Source organism: Dryobates pubescens, chromosome 1 (assembly GCF_014839835.1).
Source record: "Dryobates pubescens isolate bDryPub1 chromosome 1, bDryPub1.pri, whole genome shotgun sequence".
In the NCBI taxonomy this organism is placed as follows: domain Eukaryota; kingdom Metazoa; phylum Chordata; class Aves; order Piciformes; family Picidae; genus Dryobates; species Dryobates pubescens.
Genome location: NC_071612.1, coordinates 40,865,899 through 40,884,691, shown reverse-complemented (window position 1 = coordinate 40,884,691; position 18,793 = coordinate 40,865,899). Strand labels below are relative to the sequence as shown.

General features: G+C 57.6%; 1 protein-coding gene across 1 annotated transcript; it reads left to right on the top strand.

Annotated features, from left to right (window-relative positions):
* The first annotated feature begins 1,768 nt into the window (after positions 1–1,768).
* On the top strand, positions 1,769–18,162 carry LOC104304162 (protein O-GlcNAcase-like). Its single transcript, XM_054164370.1, has 19 exons — positions 1,769–1,875; positions 5,285–5,336; positions 7,755–7,852; positions 8,548–8,678; positions 8,863–9,034; positions 9,272–9,370; positions 9,677–9,961; positions 10,240–10,368; positions 10,785–11,327; positions 11,661–11,799; positions 12,112–12,751; positions 12,822–12,996; positions 13,285–13,341; positions 14,241–14,326; positions 14,576–14,680; positions 16,152–16,243; positions 16,638–16,830; positions 16,907–17,078; positions 17,424–18,162. Exons 1-19 carry the CDS (start codon positions 1,836–1,838, stop codon positions 17,558–17,560), a joined length of 3,345 nt encoding a protein of 1,114 aa, XP_054020345.1. The 5' UTR covers positions 1,769–1,835; the 3' UTR covers positions 17,561–18,162.
* The last annotated feature ends 631 nt before the right edge of the window (positions 18,163–18,793 follow it).

The window sequence follows — 18,793 nt, the reverse complement described above, 5'->3', positions numbered from 1 at the left end:
CATTGAGCTGGCTTTCCCACAGTGACACTGTCTGTCCTGCACCAAGCATCCAGCTTTTACTGCTGTGTGTGAATATGGCTATCGGTTTTTATAGCTGTTCAGAGTCCGGTTATGGGTTATGAGACCTCTGTTCAGGGGTGAAGCTTTAGTGCTCTGGGCTCTTGTTGCATTGTGTATCCTTCTCCACATCATAATGCTGTTGAGCTTTGGGCAGATCTTGCTATCCCATGCTGATGGCCTCTTCTCGGCCAGGTCACTGCTAGTCTGTCATTCATGGGGTCCTTGCTGCTTTGGTGGCCCAAACACCATAACTTGGATTCCTGGCACTGCATTAACCTGCAAAAGGAAGAGGGCAACATCATGGATCCTGATTTTCTAGGCCTCTGATGCCCACTTCTGAGCAAGCCCATGCTTGTGGGTTCAATGAACCAGTGGCAAGAGCACCTGGAAAAGCTCTTCCTCGGTCGTGCCTCACAGCGGGAGTACAGCCTTTGCTGTCTCCTGGCTCCACCCCTCACACTTGCATGGTAACAAAGTCATGTACTTCCTTTCCAAGGCGTGATGCCCTTTGGCTGGGGCAGGCTGCAGAGATGCTGCAGAGCGCAGGTCCAAGTTACACTGAGCCCGATAGGCGGAAAAAGAAGAACAGAGCAATTCTGTGACACCAAACACATGGCCCCGCATGTAGGCAGGTACCAGTGACTATGCAGTTCTCAGGATAGGGAACTAATGGCGTGGCAGCACTTCTGCAAACCAGAACCTGTGGGCCAAGAGGATCACGAGCCAAACACGCATCACCAGCTCAGAGGAGTGTGACAAAAGGCAGACAGCAGCCTGAGGTGTGCAGGCAGGTGAATCACATGCAAGGCACATGAAACAGTCCTGATCTCATGGCCCTGGTGAGCCAGAGGAATCACACCCTGGACCTGGCATGCAAGTACCAGCAGGGACCACCTTAGGGATGGATACACGGGGACAGTGGCACTGGAAAGCATCCCTGGCGCCTCGGGCTTCTGGACCGCAGGAAGATGCAGGTGCGGGACCAAAGTGCTCTCAGTCTGCCCTGGGAGGACACCTACAGCTGAAAACTCGGGGGTGCCGCTGCGGGGCGCTGGCGTGGGCACCAGCCGGGGCCCCGGGGCCTGCGAGCGGCAGCGAGCGCTGCTGCAGCAGGCTGCGGGTCTGGACCAGCGCCGCACCGCACCAGTCCCACTAGCCGCCTGGGAGGCGGGTGCTGCAGCCCGATAGGGTTCAGCCGCGGGCAGGCCCTCCCGGAGCGCTCTCTGGGGCGGGCTGAGCCGCCCAACCCACCACGGGGCGGGTTTGCCCGGAGGCTGCGCGGCCCCCCCTCCCCGGCCCAGCAGTGGCCCCACCCGCAGGGGCCGCCCCTGCGCTGCGACGGGCGCATCTCGGGGAGCGGGCGGGCGCTGGGGCCATCCCTCCGCGCACCTCTTCATCCCTCCTTGCATCGCTCCATCTCTCCTTGCATCCCTCCGAGCGCGCCTTCATCCCTCCTTACATCTCACCATCTCTCCTCACCCTAATTCCACGCTTATTCCTCTATTCCTCTGCGAGTCGCTCCGCACATCTCTCCGTCCTTTCGCCCAACCTTCCATCCCTCTGCGCACACCCTTCTGCATCTCTCCACGCATCCCTCTGTCCCCCCGCGTATCCCTCTGTCCCTCTACGCGTCCCTCCTCAGCTCCGCACATCCCTCTGCGCATCCCTCCGCACATCCCTCTGCGCATCCCTCCGCACATCTCTCTGCGCATCCCTCCGCGCATCCCCGCACCTCTCACCCGCCCCAGCATCGCATCCCTCTGCACTGCGCGGGTATGGCGGGGCGGCCGCACATCCTCTGCGGCGTGGTGGAAGGTAGGTTCCTCCGGGGCCGGTGCTGCGGCCGAGGCCGGTGCCCCGCCCGGGCACTGCAGGGGCTGGCCCGGTCCACCCGGAGAGAGCAGGGGCCGGGAAGGGCCACCGGGTGCCGAACTGCGTCCGGGAGCTCGGGTATGAGGGAGGCAGTGATCGAGGCCCTGCATAACACCCTATCTTTGCCCGGTGATGCAGGATCAGCACCCCCACTGCTGTTCCCCAGCGCTTCCCCAGACTGCCCGCAGCCACCTCAGCACCCCACACCCATTGCAATGGGGCTTGGGCACCTGCTGCACTGCCTCCAGCTTTGCGCAGTTCTTTTCTCCCTGCCCTGGGTCGGGGTCACCATCTGATGTGTGCCATTCCTGCCACAATGAACTCTGCCTTGGGCCGTGCCCAGACCGGCCAGAAGAGCCTGATTTCTCGTGACAGCTCTGCATGGTTCAGCCCTGTCCTTCTGTCCCCCACCCCAAGTCCTGTTTCTGCAGCACAGCACCGGTGGAGCTGGGCCAGACGTGGCATCCAGTGGGCAAAAGTGTCTCCTCTTTTCCTGGCAGCACAGTACTCCTTGCAGCCCACTGCGTGGAAGGAAACAGAAGCATCATGCAAATAAACACAAAATCAATAGAAAGTGCAGGGATGGGGCAGCTGATAGTAAAAGGAAATTTGATTCAGACAAGAATCATTGGTATAGGAATGCTCGGAAAGCTTGGCAAAGAGGACACAGATGCTGCCCACAGAGCCATTCCAAGAGGTAGAGGAGGTCCCCAGAGAGTGAGGAAGGAAAAACATCTCCCACCCAGGACCGTTTGCCCTGGCGATGGCACACACGGTGCAGCAGCTGTAGCAGGGCCAAGGCAGGCCAGGAGTAACATGTCCTACATAGAGCCCAGGCACTATCCTGACACCCTGGGCAGTGCTGGCAGCAGCCAGAGAACATGGGCAGACTCATGCCTCTGAGTGACTTGCTCCCTGGACAGGAGAGGGGCTGGGGAATGCTTGGGGCCTGGAGACTTCACTTCCCAATATGTTAATCAGGACTTTGTTAATGGTTGTGAAAAAAAGTGCTGAGGGACATCCCAGGTGGCCTAGAGCTGGCAAGTAATTATGGTGCTGATGGGTTACTGGTGTAGTGATCTGGGCATGGGTGAGCTGAGGAACAAACACACAGCATCACCCATCAGTGACATTGTCTTCAGAAGAGCAGAGCACCAGCATCACTCTTGGATATGCAGCCACAGCCACAGCCAGGTTTTGCTGGTACTGTATAAGTCACTTCAACACAAAATTCACTAGGGTGGCCTTTTTAACAGAGCTGCTGCTAGCAGGGCCTGTGTAGGGAATAAGGATCATGCTTTCAAGACAGTGTCAGGTCACAGCAGTGTGAGTGAGGCAATTGCGGGCAGGTGCCGTACAGGGACTCCTGGGACTTCACTGAGCTGAGAAGGAGTTCCTCCTGATAGGGGAAAGGAAAATCTGTTTATCATGGAAATGCCTTCCTTGGGTGAAACATTTGCTGAGATCCTTGAGTAGCCATAAATTTGGCCCTTTGTAGGGTGGGGATGACTAGTCAGGTGAATATATATTATTTCAAAGTAAATTGAATAACCATGTAGATATCCAGGCAGGTGGAAGATCTATCTGCAAAGAAGATGATAGTGCTCAGTGTGTGCTGTGGCACAACCTGCCACTCCATTGCCCAAGGACAATTTTGGGGACTGCAGGAATGTCTCCTGCCAATGGGAGCAGGGTCCCCTCCCAGGTGCTTTTCTGGGCAATACCAGCCTTGTGCTAGACACTGAGAGCTCCATTCCCCCAGTCTAACCAAATCATTGCATTCTGCCCTTGTTTGTCGGCCATCTCAGCGAGGGCATCCACATCTCTGGGTATCTGCTCCTCCTGGCCTTGTCTGCTGGAAGGTGAATTTACAGATATGAAAGCTGCCAGTGATGCAGAGCCTGTCTGAAACCAGGCAGCTCCCTTGATGGCTAATTGCCCTCACTGTTTGAGACATGATGGATTTTCTGGAAGGTTTCATATTGCAGCTGCCAGATCTTGCAGAGACTTGAAGTGCCGAATTTCAGGTCTGTGCTGGAACACTTCACAGGTTCCCCTTAACCTCCTCTCTAAGAATGTCAAATCTGCATCTCTCCAAACCCATGCACCTGCTTATTCTCCCCAAGTGAACAGGCTTATTTCCCACTGAGTGTTCTTCTTTGTTGGCTCTGCAGACATATCTGTACCTCCCAGGTCTTCCTATGTGCAGAAATAGGAAGAGCCCTTTCCTTGACAGAGGTTCCAACAGGGGAATGGGGACCACATGTTCAGCAGTGCCTCTGCTCATCATATCCAGTCACAGACTGGATCCCTGCCATGTAGAGCACAGGGCAGGTTGTCAGATGCCATGGTGCTGCAGCCTCCAGCTTGTGTCAGATACTGATACCCAGCAACGACCCAAAGCTTTGAAGTGGCAGAAGTGGAAATGTTAAGAAACACTTGGGAAATTGCTGGCTCCAGATCTCTTTCCTGCACTGGGTTTTGCTGATGTGAATCATCCGGGAGGGCATTGTCCTTGCAGCCAGTCTTGGTGCTCACTGATGAGTGCCTTTGTTAGCTAACAACTGCTCAGGCTGCTTCCTGCTTCCCCTCTCTGGATCTCCCATTTGTGAAGGTGCAGAGTCATTTTTTTCCAGCTGGGAACAGAGAAGGTGCTGTGAAAAGTCCTGTGGAGTCACAGTCCCAGCACTCGCAAGGATCACTGTGAGTTGGTTGTGTGCTCCTGATCTGGTGCTGCTCCAAAGTTTTGACCCACTGCAAGTTTGTCTTTGCAGGGTGTAGGGAAAAGCTGTGGCAGTGACATTTTGGTGCAGGTTGAGTTGTGCAGTGATTAAAGACAGAAAGAGTGGCTTTTATAGCCCATACTGGGATGACGAAGCTCTCCTTGACAATGCACAGACAGAGAGGCAGAGAAGCACAGGACTGATCCCTCTAAAGAACAAAATCTCCAGGCAGAAAACTCTATGATGGATGTACAATAGCTCTGTGCATTGGTGCACCCCAAAATCATGCTGGAGTGCCTTATAACCTGGCCAGCCCTTGGCTTCTCCTCCAGGCTTGGCTTTTACAGTGTAAATCGCCCCCTCCCATGTTAAGTGCTACCTTGTGCAATGCTTCCCAGCTCCTCTTTCTGGGAAGGGTGGAAGCAGAGACATTATGTCCCCTTGTTTGAATGTCAATGCCTGGCAAGATTATAGCAGGATAATGGACATCTGAAGCACTCAGAGGTAAACAGCTGATGGATCTCTGGTCTTAAGAGCAGCTGCTTGGGGATAGTACAGAGAAAAAAATGTTTTAAGGCAGTTGCTGATAACTGTGTTTTGCCTTTCCCCACCCCCCGTCCCCTTTACAGGTTTCTATGGGAGACCATGGTCCATGGAACAGAGGAAACTTCTCTTTCAATGGCAAGTACCTGGAATTTTCCTCTCTGAAGGTACTAGCCTGTGGCCGAGTGGCAAGGTGGAAGCCAGAGTGCTGTGGTGGCAGGGGTGGTGATGGACAAGGTGCTGGAGAGAGGCTCCCACAGGTGGCTGGCTGTTGGGATGCTGGAGTCACAGAAGCAAAGGGGACTTGTGCTTCTCCTGGAGCTGTTCCTGCAGTGGGCCCTCTGTCCCAGCAGTCTTGTACCCGGATCTGGCCTGGGAGAAGACTTCTGGTTCTGGGCTGCATGTGGGCTGTGCTGCCCAGTGCCAGCAGATGGAGCTGGGATCCTACCACAGCCCAGCTGCAGACAGATGTGGCTGCCTGAGGAGCCTAGGTCAGTGCTGGCTGCCCCAAGGCAATGGGTCTGGGGATGGGGCCTGGCAAGCACTAGCTCCTTTGTGCTGGCTCTACACAGCTGGCACAGATGTTCCACAGGGACCTGTCAGTGGGACAGGATGAGACCCTACTGCCCACACCATCGAGGAGTGATGGCAGCTCAGAAAGGTTTGGAGGGAAGCATGGAGACTGCACAAATCCAAGATGCTATCTCTGGAGGCACCAGAAGAGCAGCTCTGCTCTGACAGCAGTATAGTGTGGGGCAGATGGGCAGCCTTTGCACAGCAGAGGTCTCGGGAAGCAGGCAGAGGAGCTGGGACCGGAAATGGGTAGTCAGATCTGTGGAGGTGCTCAGCAGGCTGGAAGCCTACCTCTGGTGCTGGCCTGACAGGATGAGTGCCCATTGCCTTGTCTCTGAACTGTACAGGCCTGGGCAGTGCCACATGGACACTATCCTGAAGCTACCATCCCTGCCTGATGTGCAGGTGTCCCTTTTGTCCCTGTGAGTCCCCATGTACATCTGTGTGTAACCCTTGAGTCCTTGCAACAGAAAGACGAGGGCAGGATATCCCTGAGTCTGGTTGTGAGAATCACCTTGAGGTGGGAGTTGATCTCTGCTGGCAGCTGGTGTCCATGCACTGGCCATTAGTGGAATGAGCTGCATTGACACAACATGCCACTCACAAACTGGGGCCCTGCAGGGCTTGGCATGGAACATCCAGCATGGGCAGCATGACGGTTACAGCCTGGGTGGTGCACTGGTGACAGCATGGGCAGTCACAAGTGCAAGTAAAGACCATAGTGTAGAGACCAGAGATCCAGATATAGAAAAATGTAGCTTGGAAGAACTGGGGGAAACATGCAGGAAGGAAAACAAAGATGCGATGTTGTAAAGTATATTAGGAATGAAAAGGTTTAGTGATGGCCTTGTCTGCTACTGGACTGGGATGCATGTTTGTGTGTTTGCACACGTGAGTGATAAGTTCATTAGTCTTTTTCTTCTCTGGAAAGAAACCAGATGAGGCCCTTGTGCTGTGGTATGTGAAATGCTTGTCAGTTCCTCGTGGGAAGATGTAAAACATCATCTACTAAGGAGGATAAATAAAAACAAATGAATTTATCAGATGGCTTTGATACAGCAGTGCCAAAAGAGCTGTCCAGGGAGATGTCTCCCCCATCCTGATAATTTCCAGTGAGTCTTGGATGGCTGGGGAGATTATGGAAGGGATTTGTGCTTTTTGAAGCCAGTACAGTCTGATCTCCTGAAGCAGGCAGGTCTCTTAGACCTGCTTCCCTTCAGTTCCAGCTGCAGTGGAGCATCTGGAGAGCCAAAGAGCTTTCCTCTCCTGTCTTGCCCAAATACATGTCCTCATGAATCACCCCTGGAACCTTCCATATCCCTGACTTACAGGTATGGTGTTTTTTTTTTTTTCCCTGTGAGGACAGGATGCAAGGGTTGGAGGGCTGTTCAGCCTGGAGAAGAGAAGGCTCCAGGGACACCTCATAGCAGCAGCCTTCCAGTACTTAAAGGGGGGCTACAGGAGAGCTGGAGAGGGACTCTTTATCATAGGGTGCAGTGATAGGACAAGGGGTAATGTATTTAAACTGAAAGAGGGTAGATTTTGAGTAGATGGAAGGAAAAAGTTCATTATTGTGAGGGTGGTGAGGCACTGAAACAGATTGTAAGAGAGTTTTTAGGTGCCCCATCCCTGGAAGCACTGGAGGCCAGAGCCAGTGCAGCTGCTGCAAGGAGGCAACATCTTCCTGGTCTCTGAGACTTTCTCACCCCAATGCACTATCTTTATGGAGGTTCCTTTATAAGGAACATAAAATATAAAGAAAATTGCTGTGAGTATGCTGGCACACTGGAACAGGCTGCCCAGAGAGCTCTGCAGTTTAGGAGGGTCTGGGTGAGCAGAGGCTGGAAGCCTGCAGGACACGGTGCAAGGAGAGGGCACCATGTTCCAATGAGCTCTTGGTGTCACAAGCTGACACCTGCCTGGACCCCTCTTTGCCAAGAGCCTGTCTGGAGATGTGGGTGACCTCTTGTCCTTGGCACGCAGGATGAGTCGCTGGGGGCTGAACTGCTACATGTATGCACCCAAGGATGAGCTGAAGCACCGGCTGCTCTGGAGAGAGCCCTACACAGAGCACGAGGCAGGTAGTAGCTCTGCTGGGCCCCAGCATGGATGGGCTGATGATGTGTATCCCATGTCCTTAAGGGTGAAGCATGGGCTGCACCTTGGCCAGGGTTGGGTGGTTGATACCACTATTCCTGCCAGGAATATGCCCGTTGCAGGGAGTCCCACAAGCACTGCCTGGTGCAAGAAGACACCCCCCAGGCCCCCAGAATCTGCTGGAATATGAGAAGACCCCTGGACCCCTCCCATCACATGGAATTTCCTTGAGCCCACCCAGCCCACAGACCCTTGTGGAGAGAACTCTGTCCTAAGGAGCTGTGCGCTGTCTCCCCTGGGACTCTCCCCTTCAGATGCTCTCTCACACTCCCCAATGCCTTCAGCTCCTTGCTTTTGGGCCATTGTAGCTCCCTGTCCCTCCATCCCTTCTGTCCATCCATCCCTTCTGTTCCTCCATCCTTATCTCCCTCTATCCTTTCTCTCCATACTTTCTCTCTGTCCATCCTTTCTTTCCCTCCATACTTTCTCTCCCCACATCCCTCCTCTCCCTTCATCCCTTCTCTCCTTCCATCCTTTCTCTCCCTTCATCCTTTCTCTCCCTCCATTCCTTCTCTCTTTCTATCCCTTCTCTCTCTCCATCTCCTCTCTCCCGCCATCCCTTCTCCCCCTCCATCCCTTTCCTCTCAGCACTCACAGCACTCCTCTGCTTTGTCCCCAGCCTGCATGCAGTCCCTCATCAAAGCTGCCCAAGAGCAGGGTGTGGAGTTTGTTTTTGCCATTTCTGCTGGCCAGGACATGGTGTTTTCCAGTGCTGGGGATCGGCTCCTGCTGCAGCAAAAACTCAGGCAGGTACCGTGGGCCACCTTCTTCATCCCTCTGCTCCCAGGTGAGGGGGACGTGGTGAGGGCTGTTCCTCCCACCCCGTCATCCAGATGTTCTCATGGTGTCCAGGCAGCAGAGGCTGGTCCAGGGCTTGCTGCCTTCTTTCTCTCTGCTGCCCAGGGATCCTAGCAGCCTGTGCCCATGTCTGCAGGTGGCTGCCATGGGATGCCACTCCTTTGCACTGCTCTTTGACGACATCGACCCCTACATGTGCCAAGCTGACAGAGATGTCTTCCCCTCCCTGGCGAAGGCTCAGGCCTCTGTGGCCAATGAGGTGTACCAGCAGCTGGGCCAACCCTCCATCTTCCTCTTCTGCCCTACAGGTACCACCTGCAGCCATGACCCCCAGTAGCAAATGCAGGCGCCTCCATGGCATCCCCTAGCCCCCTTGTGCCCCTGTGGGAGTCCTGGAGATCTTGGGACTGGGGCAGGACCAGGCTGAAGACATGCATGCTGTACCCCCTGCCCCATGCACCTCCCCAGCCCCTCCCCACTACTCTTAGGGATCATCTCTCCCAGTCTTCCTGCCCCTCAAGGGATGCTCTGTGCTCTCTCCCCAGAGTACTGCAGCTCCCTCTGCACTCCCAGTCCCAGCCAGTCCTGTTACCTGCTGACCATCGGGCAGGAGCTGCTCCCAGGGATTGGTGTCATCTGGACAGGTGAGTGCCCTCTGCAGCTTCCTAGCAAGAGCCATCACCTGCAGACCCTGCAGCCATGGGTTCCATCCTGGGAGAGGTGCCAGTAAATGGCCCTGCTGTGGTGCCCTTGCTTGGCACTGGGGTGTGCAGCTCCAGCCAGTCAGGCAGGGGGTTCGGCTGTGGCTCTGCTCTCCTGTCTGGGGAGGTGGGTTGTGGTGACTCTACCCTTGTCTCCACACTCAGTGCCCAGATGCATGTGTGCCCCTGTTGAGTGTGCATGAGGGACCATGCTGCTAGTATGTTCTGTGCATGTCTCTGATGCTCCAGGCCCGAAGGTGGTGTCACAGGAGCTCTCTGCCACGTTGCTGGAGGAGGTGGAGGGTGTCCTGCAGCGCCGTCCTGTCATCTGGGACAACCTGTATGCCAACGACTATGACTGCAGACGTGTCTTCCTGGGACCCTACACGGGACGTGCTGCTGGACTCATGCCCAGGCTCCATGGACTGCTCATTAACCCCAACTGTGAGCTCCAGGCCAACTTCATCCCCATGCACACACTGGGCAGCTGGTTTCGGAGTGAGCTGGGGAGCTGTGCCCACCCTGACTGTGCAGGTACGTGGCCCCAGCACGCTGCAGGCAGCTCACGATGTGGGGTCCCAGTGCCAGCAGTGAGCTTGTGCACCCAGGGCTGGGCCTGCCCAGTGCTGCCCATCTGTGCAGTGGCCCTGCAGGCTTTCCTGTAGGGCAGCCTGCGGGAAGTGTCCCACCTGGCTGGGATCCATCCTGGGGGACATCTGCTTGTGGGGGGCTGCCCACCCTTAGTGTGGCATGATATAGCTCTATCAGGCAAAGAGCAGGGCTGACCAGGCTGATGAGCTCCAGTTCCTCAGGGGCAGAGACTGCAGCAGTTCTGGGTGACAGTCATGACCCACGGGAGGGGAGCTACAGCCCCCAGGAGGCTTTGGAGCTGGCGCTGTGTGACTGGGTGGCTGAGATACACCGACAGGCCTTGGAGCCAGGTGGGTGATGAACTTGTGCTATGCAGCTTCCTTCACCCCTTCCAGTGTGCTGGACCAGCTCTGCTGGGAGCTTGGCTGGGTTTGTGTTTGTCGTGGTGGTTAAGCATGGGTGTCCATCGTATATGCCACCCATGGGTGCTCTTGCCCTAGCTGCAGCCCAGATTGGGTCTCCTTGGCTGGCAGTGTGTGATCCTAGCCCATGACACAGCTCTGGAGGAGGGGTTCCAGCCAGATGCAACCTTGGTGTTTCACACAGCATGATGCAAAGCCTATGGTCCTGACAGCTCCCCAGTCCCTGCCAGCCTGGAGACAGAGCTTCCCAGCACTGCTGCCCCCCCACCCTAAGCTGTTGTGCCTCATGGGCAGCAGTTCCTATGTGGGTGCCAGAGCACTGTCCCCTTGCTCCTTTCTGTCAGGAGGAAGAACCCCAGGACACCCCAGTGTCAGTCTCAAGGGAGGAATGAGACTGCAACCTGGCATGGCAGGAGGACAGGAAATCATGCCTGAATCCCAGTCCCATGACTCTGTTCCTAGTGGGAAGGACCAGAACGGCCCTGAGCCCTGCAGCCTGGCACCAGGGGAGGGAAAGAGGAAGGTGACTTCAGAGCCAGAGAAAGGCAGTGGGAGCAGGACCACAACTGGTGGTCGGCAAAGCCCCACAGGTAACAGGGACCAGCTCACTACAGGGAGCAGAGTGAGCTGCAAGTCCTCCTCTGCTCTGCCCAGCACAGCTGGGAGTGCTCAGTCTGCAGGAACTTGGATGCCTACTGAGACCTTCCACAGCCCAGGTGCCACCATGTGCTGTAGCAATGGGGCTAACAAGAGCCAGAACCTTCCCCTCTGTTCTGATGATGCCAGAACAGAGGATGGAAGCTGCCCCCAGCCTGAGGCCAGCAGGGATGACATGGTCCAGATGCCCCCAGGGCCTGGGGCTTATGCCAACCCTGCTCCCTCCCCACCTCTCATTGATGGGGCTGGCACCAGCCCTGAGCCCTCAGCACCACCCACTGATGGGGCTGGCACCAATCCTGTCTCCTCAGCACCACCCACAGATGGGGACGGCACCAACCCTTCAGCACTACCCCCTGATGGGGCTGGCACCAGCACTGTTTCCCCAGCACCACTCGCTGATGGGGCTGGCACAAATCCTGACTCATCAGCACCACCCATTGCTGGGGCTGGCACTAATCCTCTTCCCACAGCACCACTCACTGATGGGCCTCAAACCAACCCTGATCCCCCAGCTCTATTTACTGATGGGGCTGCCAAGAGCCCTTTATCCCTGGCACTGTTCACCGATGAGTTTGGTGCCATTCCTGGCCCCATGGCACCATTGACCCCAGAGGAAGCTGTGTCCAGCCCCATGTCCCTGCTGACTGTGGAGAAAGCTGGATCTGGCCCCATGGTACCATTGACCCCAGAGGAGGCCAGGTCCAGCCCCACAGCACTGCTGACCCCAGAGGAGGCCAGGACCAGCCTTACAGCACAGGTGACCCCAGAGGAGACCAGGTCCAGCCCCACAGCACAGGTGACCCCAGAGGAGGCCAGGTCCAGCCCCACAGCATCGGTGACCCCAGAGGAGACCAGGTCCAGCCCCACAGCACCGCTGACCCCAGAGGAGGCCAGGACCAGCCCCACAGCACAGGTGACCCCAGAGGAGGCCAGGACCAGCCCCACAGCACAGGTGACCCCAGAGGAGGCCAGGACCAGCATCACAGCACCGCTGACCCCAGAGGGGGCCAGAACCAGCCCCACAGCACAGGTGACCCCAGAGGAGGCCAGGACCAGCCCCACAGCACCGCTGACCCCAGAGGGGGCCAGGACCAGCCCCACAGCACCGCTGACCCCAGAGGGGGCCAGGACCAGCCCCACAGCACAGGTGACCCCAGAGGAGGCCAGGACCAGCCCCACAGCACCGCTGACCCCAGAGGGGGCCAGGACCAGCCCCACAGCACAGGTGACCCCAGAGGAGGCCAGGACCAGCCCCACAGCACAGGTGACCCCAGAGGAGGCCAGGACCAGCCCCACAGCACCGCTGACCCCAGAGGAGGCCAGGACCAGCTCCACAGCACTGCTGACCCCAGAGGAGGCCAGAACCAGCATCACAGCACTGCTGACCCCAGAGGAGGCCAGGACCAGCCCCACAGCACTGCTGACCCCAGAGGAGGCCAGAACCAGCATCACAGCACAGCTGACCCCAGAGGAGGCTGGGTCCACTCCCATGGCACCGCTGACTCTGGGGGAGGTGCGGATGCTGGTGGAGCTCTTCTACCTACCCTACCATCACGGGCCACTAGCGCAGCATCTGCTGGAGCACTTTCGGTGGCTGAGGGCAAACAGCCTCAGCGTGGGGGTCCCAGCCACAGCATCGGATGCCTGCGGGGTAAGGCTGGTCCAGGTGGTGCTGTGGGACGGTGCCCGCGGCGGTAGCGCTGATGCTTGTTCCATGGCAGGGCACACAGTGGCGTGGCCGAGCCCAGTCCTTCCAGCTGCTCTGTGCCCAGACGTGCCGCCTGCACAGCCACTTTGTCAGCAGTGCCGGGCGGGCACTGCTCTACGATCTGCACCCCTACCTCTGGGACATCCGCAACATGCTGCTGGCCGCCAGTGCCTTCATCCTCTGGCTGGGTATGTGACTGATGCCAGCCCTGAGCCAGCCCCTGTGGCCCCACAGGGTGTATCAGCACCCTGGACAAATCCAGACGTGCTGAGCTGCAGGGTGCCAGGCACTGTGGCACGCCCAGGGCATCTGAGCCTTGCCCTTGTGGTGATCTGCTGGTTTTCCCCCTAAAGAGGTGTAGGCATCTGGGACTCCCCTCCCAGAGGTGGGGGGGTCCCCGTGCCCAGCCAGGGGTGACAAGTCTCCTTGCCCACACTGACCTGTGTCCCATGCTCACCCTTTTGCTTCCTCTGCAGATGGCCATCTCCTCTGCGACCCTGACCCCAAGGGCACCTGGGGGAGCTGCTTTGGTTGTAAGTACTGGTGCCACCCTGGCTCACCTGCCTGGGTATTGTGGCCCTGGCTACCACCTTCTGTCACCTCCAGTCCAGCAGCATCAGCCAGCACTCACCTTCGGGCTGCCCTTGCCTATGCTCTTGCTTGCCAAGCTAAGTGGGAACACCCATGGGAAGGCTGGCTGTGAGCTGAGTGCCCTGACACGAGGCAGGACAGGCACTGCTGCTGGGGACAGGGCAGTCCTCAGAGCAGCTCTTCATCTCTCACAGTATAGAAGGAATGCCTGTTCCTCATTCCTGAGGACATGGTTCCTCAGCCCTTTCCACCCAAGGTCCCCTTAGCCTTCCTTGTAAAGGGATCCATGGGCCATTGGGAGCAGTGATGCCCTGGGTGACAGAGGTGAGGTTGGATTTTGATTGTTTATGTATCGCTTTGGAAGTCACTCTTCCACTGCCTTAGGGTTCCCTGGTTGTTCTGTGGGCCTCATGATGTCACCCTTACAAACCATGAACTATTACCAAATGACAACCCAAAAGGGTCTCCAAGCTCAGTGTGAGACATGGCCATGTGCCTTGAACATTTCTGCAGGGAGGCAGCTGCATGTGGAGTGAAATCCCACAGGCACTGCAGTGCTGGCTGGACAGCAAAGCAACACTGCCTGCACCCAGGAGCTGCATCATGGGGGCCACTTCAAGCCCTGTTGCACAGAGTATGTTGCCACCCTAGTGCATGGGGCTGGCTGGCTGGCTGAGCCCTGGTGAGTCCCATGCCCTGGTGAAGTCCTGTGCCTGGGCTGCACAACTGCAGGGACAGAGCTGTGAGCTGTGTGGATAGTGATTGCTATGCAGTGGAGGCTGATCTCCCAAAGCCCAGAAGGTTTTTGTTCACCTCACACATGCCTGTCTTATGCCTCCAGGGTGCCAAAACATCACAGCACCGATTCTGCTGGGCAGTGATGCTGAGCCCTGGGCACGTCGTGGGGGCCTCTGTGGAGAGCTGCAGGTGAGAGCATGCCTGTATCTGGGGGGGCTGAAGGAGCCATTCCTTGGGAAGCCAGGATCCCAGCTGGTGCTCCTGGCCCTGCTAAGGGTTGCTGCAAGCTTGGGAAAGCAGAGTTACCCTGGGCCTCTGCACCTTGGCTGCGGCTGCCAGGCTGTTTAGGCCACCTCTGAGGAACCTTCATCCTCCTGCCTGCAGGGCAAAGTTTGGAGGCAGGACAACCTGCTCCCTGATGGACTGTGTCTCTTCCAGGCACTGCTGCCCGTGGGCAACAGCTGTGACCTCTTCTACCACCCCCCTCCACTCTTCCCATCCAGTCAGCTGTACGTCCTGCGCCCGCTGCTGCCCCTGGACAAGGTGGGAGCTGCATGGCCTCTGCTGCCTGCACTCACAAGACACACACTCCTCTGATGCTGCCCTAAAACTGAGCTTGCAGAGCAGGGGGATGGAGCTCAGAAGGGGCCTCTGGGCTCCAGCGCCACTCAGAGCAGGCCAGCCTGTGTCCATCAGCATGTCAGCCCCTAGGGCTGCAGAATGAATGTTGTGACTAGTGGCCTCAGCACAGACCACTAGATGATAGCTTCTCAGTGACCAGTGCCAGGGCAGAGCCCACCCTGGCAGCCAGCAGGAGGAGAGGGAGACCCAGCTCAGAAGTGAGCAGCAGGCACAGTCCCAGGAACGCTGGCAAAGCCTTGAGATGGCCTGGTTGTGAGGGTGATCTTCAGAGCGTCCCCAGCACTGGTCTCCAGTGGTGCCAGGAATGATCCAGAACAGGAGAAATCTGCATGGTGACTTCTGCAGCTTTGATCAGCCTGCAGCTCTGGGTGCTGCCTGAGCCTCTTGAAGTTCATTTTCCAATGAGTCCCTTGAAACCTTCTCCAGTTTACTGGAGAGGCAGCAGCCTCTGTCAGCCATGACCTGCTTGCTCCGCTTGACATCCCAGCAGTTCCATGGGAATAGTTCCAGGGGAGGGAAAAGGAAAGGGAGAAATGTAGAGGTGGGTGGAGACACAAGTTGAATTGCTGCCAGATCCAGCAGAGCCGCATGTTCCCCATGTACCACAGTCTGCAGTGAAGCCCCTGCTCCCTCACTCTGCTCTCTCTCCTATCTAGAGGGACTGCTGGTGCTGCAGCTCCAGCCACTGTGGGCACCACTGCATGTGCCCACTAAATGCAGTACCCAGCAACACGCAGCCAGCTCATACACAGCAGAGGGGCTGCAGGCATGTAAGAGCAGATTGCAGCACCAGGCTGCAGCTGCCAGTGACTCACACTTCAAGTGACGGTCTGTAGTTGTCTGCTGTCAGACATCTGAACAAGCTGAATGTGTCCCGTGACACTTTGGGAGAAAGATCCAGCAAAGCATTTCATCCTGTCCTGGGCATGGCACTGTTCTGCCCTAATGACTCCATGGCCAGGGCAGCCTTTCCTTGGAGAGGCACTGCTTTTATCAGGATGTGCTTTTCACTTATCCTGTGAGCAGCAGCAAACTCAAATCTGACCATGATGGTAACTTTTGAGATGTTGTGTGGAGACTGGGCCTGAGGCCAGCAGAAGGTGGTGCAGGGTGCATCACTGGATGCAGATACTCACACCCTTAGGTGGCTGAAGCACACACCTCTGTACCTTTAGACCTCCATACCTTCCCTGTGTGCCAGAACACACTAGAGGCCACAGCCCTGGCTGCAGTCCCTCTTTATGGTCCCTTCATGTAGTTGCTGGTACACAGTGCTGTGGCAGGGGCTGTGGTGGGGGCACCAGCAGTAGTGGGGCCATGGCAAGAGAGGGGCTGGGCACACACAGAGCTGAGGTAGATCTGGATCTTCCAGGGAGAGCTTTACCGAATGTGCCGGGAGAGTTTGGATTGTGACCCCAAAGTGGCAGAGATCCTTGCATCCCACCCTGATCTCCTTGGTGACAGGTGAGATATGGCCCCTCTGAGGCTCCCTCTTGCCAGGCAGGTGCCAAGACTGGCTGTGTGCTGGGTGACACAGGGATGCAGTGTAAGGCTGTGGTCTCTCCTTGTGTCCCTGTGGGGACCTGCTCTGCCTGCTGCACAGCTGGCAATGGGAGTGGGCAGGGAAGGCAGTCCCTGAACTGGTGTCCAGCCTGGTGGTGGCAGCTGCCATGGGGATGGACCCACTGCCTAGGCTGCTGCAGCTGCAGATGCTGCCCTTGGCTGAGGGCTTCTGCTGGGGATGGCTCACAAAAGGGTGGTGGGGTGGGTGCTGGGGTGCTGTTCCACAGGGGCAGGGAGGAGGCTGGTCTGAGCTGTCCTTGAAGTGGGCAAGCTCCAGTCTTGCTCTGACTGGCAGGCTGCTGGGCAGCTTCCTGAGCCTGAGCCCTGAATACACCTTTGTGCTGGAGGATGAGGATGGCCCCTGTGGCTACGCAGCTGGAGCACTCTGTGCTGAAGGCTTTCTGCGGCAGCGAGACAGCAGTTGGCTGCCTGCCCTGAGGCACAAGTACCCTCGAGACCTGGATGCTGCTTCCTCAGCTCTGGGACAGGTGAGGGGGCACCTGGAGCAGAAGGGAGCAAAGTGTGGGAGGATGGAGAGAGCTCCTTTGATTTTGTCTTCTGCAGGATGTCCTGGAGGAAGCACTGCTCTTCTTCCATGCAGAGCCACCCACCGTGCCCCTACCCGTGCTGCGGCGCTTCCCCTCCCTGGTGCAGCTGGGCACAGCTCCTCGTGTGCTGGATGTGGGTGCTAGCCGCAGCCTGGCCATCTGCCTGCTGAGTGCACTCAGGGCCAACGGTGAGCATGACCTCCTTGGGCTGGGGGCATGAGACCCCCTGATCCAGCACCACACTATCCCAAAGGCCCCCTTGCCCCCAGAGCCTGCCTCACCTGCACACCAGCTGTGAGCATGGGGCTACAGCAGCCTTTGCTGGGGCCCCTGTCCCATCTCTGAGCAGTCTGGCCTCAGCTCCCAGGCACTATACTCTCTCCTGGCATGCAGACCCACATCTCAGGGCATCATACAGGCACCCAGCACCCAAGGGCAGAGGAGAGGCTGTGGGGTGGGTCCCAGGCACTGGTCCCTAGCCCCAGCACTGGGGTCCTGGTGCCAGGGGTCCAATGTCTCATCTCCCTTTCCAGGGTCCCGGGGCGTGTTTTGCCAGGTCAGTGATGCTGACCGGCAGCAGCTGAGCTTCTACAGCAAGCTGGGCTTCGTCGCCCTGCCAGTGGCCTGGGGCAGCTCTCCTGGTGCTCGGCTCCTGGGACGTCTTCTCTGAGCACACTGTGCTGGGTGTGGGCATGGGAAGGCAGTGCCATGGGACAGACTGACACTCTTCCCACACAGCAACAACCTGAGAGAGCAAGGAGCAGAGGGGCAGCTTGAGTGGGGCAGGTACATGTAATGGGTGCAGAACATGGTTTGGGGTGAGCAAGATGTCACTGGGATGTGTGCAGAAGACTTGTCTGTGAGAGTCCTTGGGCCACAGAGTGGTATTTCTGCCATCTCAGAAGAGTTGGGCATCAGGGCCTCTCCACTTCTTTCCCAACTGTTCCTGGTTGCTGAGTACCCTCCACCTTTGCCAAGGAGCCAGCAATGTCCCTAGGCTGTCTGCCAACCACCAGAAGTGGTATTTAGAGTGGTAGTCTTGGAGCGTGGCACAGTGTTAGCCCCGAGGGAGTGTCCCTGTCCCACAGGATGGGCTGTCCAGCGATGTCCATTCCCTCTGTGGCCTTAGGCTGGTCAGCTGGTCTCAGAGCTGGCTCTCAGCACCAAGGACTGATCCAGTACAAACACAGTAAAGCAGCCTCCATCTCTGCTGCCTGGGGGCTGTGGGAGGTGCAATAAAGCATCTTCTGGGGTCTCACCATGGTTTGTCTCTTGGGGGAAGGTGTTGGAGTACAAGCCTCTCCCTCTTGTATCCGTGTGCTCACTTGTCAGCCAGTCCTGTCCTCCCACCTCACGCCAGCTGTCATTACATTCAGTCCTGTATGACCAGAGCGAAGCAGCTCCCCACAAAACCACCACTCAAGCTGCTCCACACCCTTTGGTCTGCCCTTGACTGCTCCAGGCTGGAGCTCCAAGCTGGCAGCATGTGCTTACTGGTGGACTCCCTGTGGAACTGGGCAGACCCCGACCTTGCGGGATGGGCCTCCCCCCGGACCTGGGCGGGATGTGGCCATGGCTTCTTGGGGGACTGGGAGCCGTTGCACACCCAGGACAGACAGCATGGCTGGAGGGAAGATGTCTGGCCAGCCATGCTGCAGCTTCTGCAGCGGTGCTGGTAGGGCAGGTGGAAGGCGCAAACCTCTCCCACGGCCTCCAGAGCTGGCGGTCCCGGCCCAGGTCCAAGGAGGAGGTTGGGGCAGGGGTGGCCGAGAAACCAGGAGCGGGGGAACTGGAGTAGCCCTGCCCTCCCTTGCGCCTTAGCACTCTCTCCCTTGCCGTGCCGAGAGCCCCGTCCCTGTGCCCGAGGTCACCGGCGATGGGGAGCCCGGTGCTCCCGACCTGC

Excerpts from the sequence above, each read along its gene's own strand:
- LOC104304162 (XM_054164370.1), top strand. The coding sequence starts at position 1,836 with ATGGCGGGGCGGCCGCACATCCTCTGCGGCGTGGTGGAAG. Across the intron at positions 9,035-9,271 it reads CTTCCTCTTCTGCCCTACAG|AGTACTGCAGCTCCCTCTGC; the intron begins GTACCACCTGCA and ends CTCTCTCCCCAG. Across the intron at positions 9,962-10,239 it reads TGCCCACCCTGACTGTGCAG|GGGCAGAGACTGCAGCAGTT; the intron begins GTACGTGGCCCC and ends CCAGTTCCTCAG.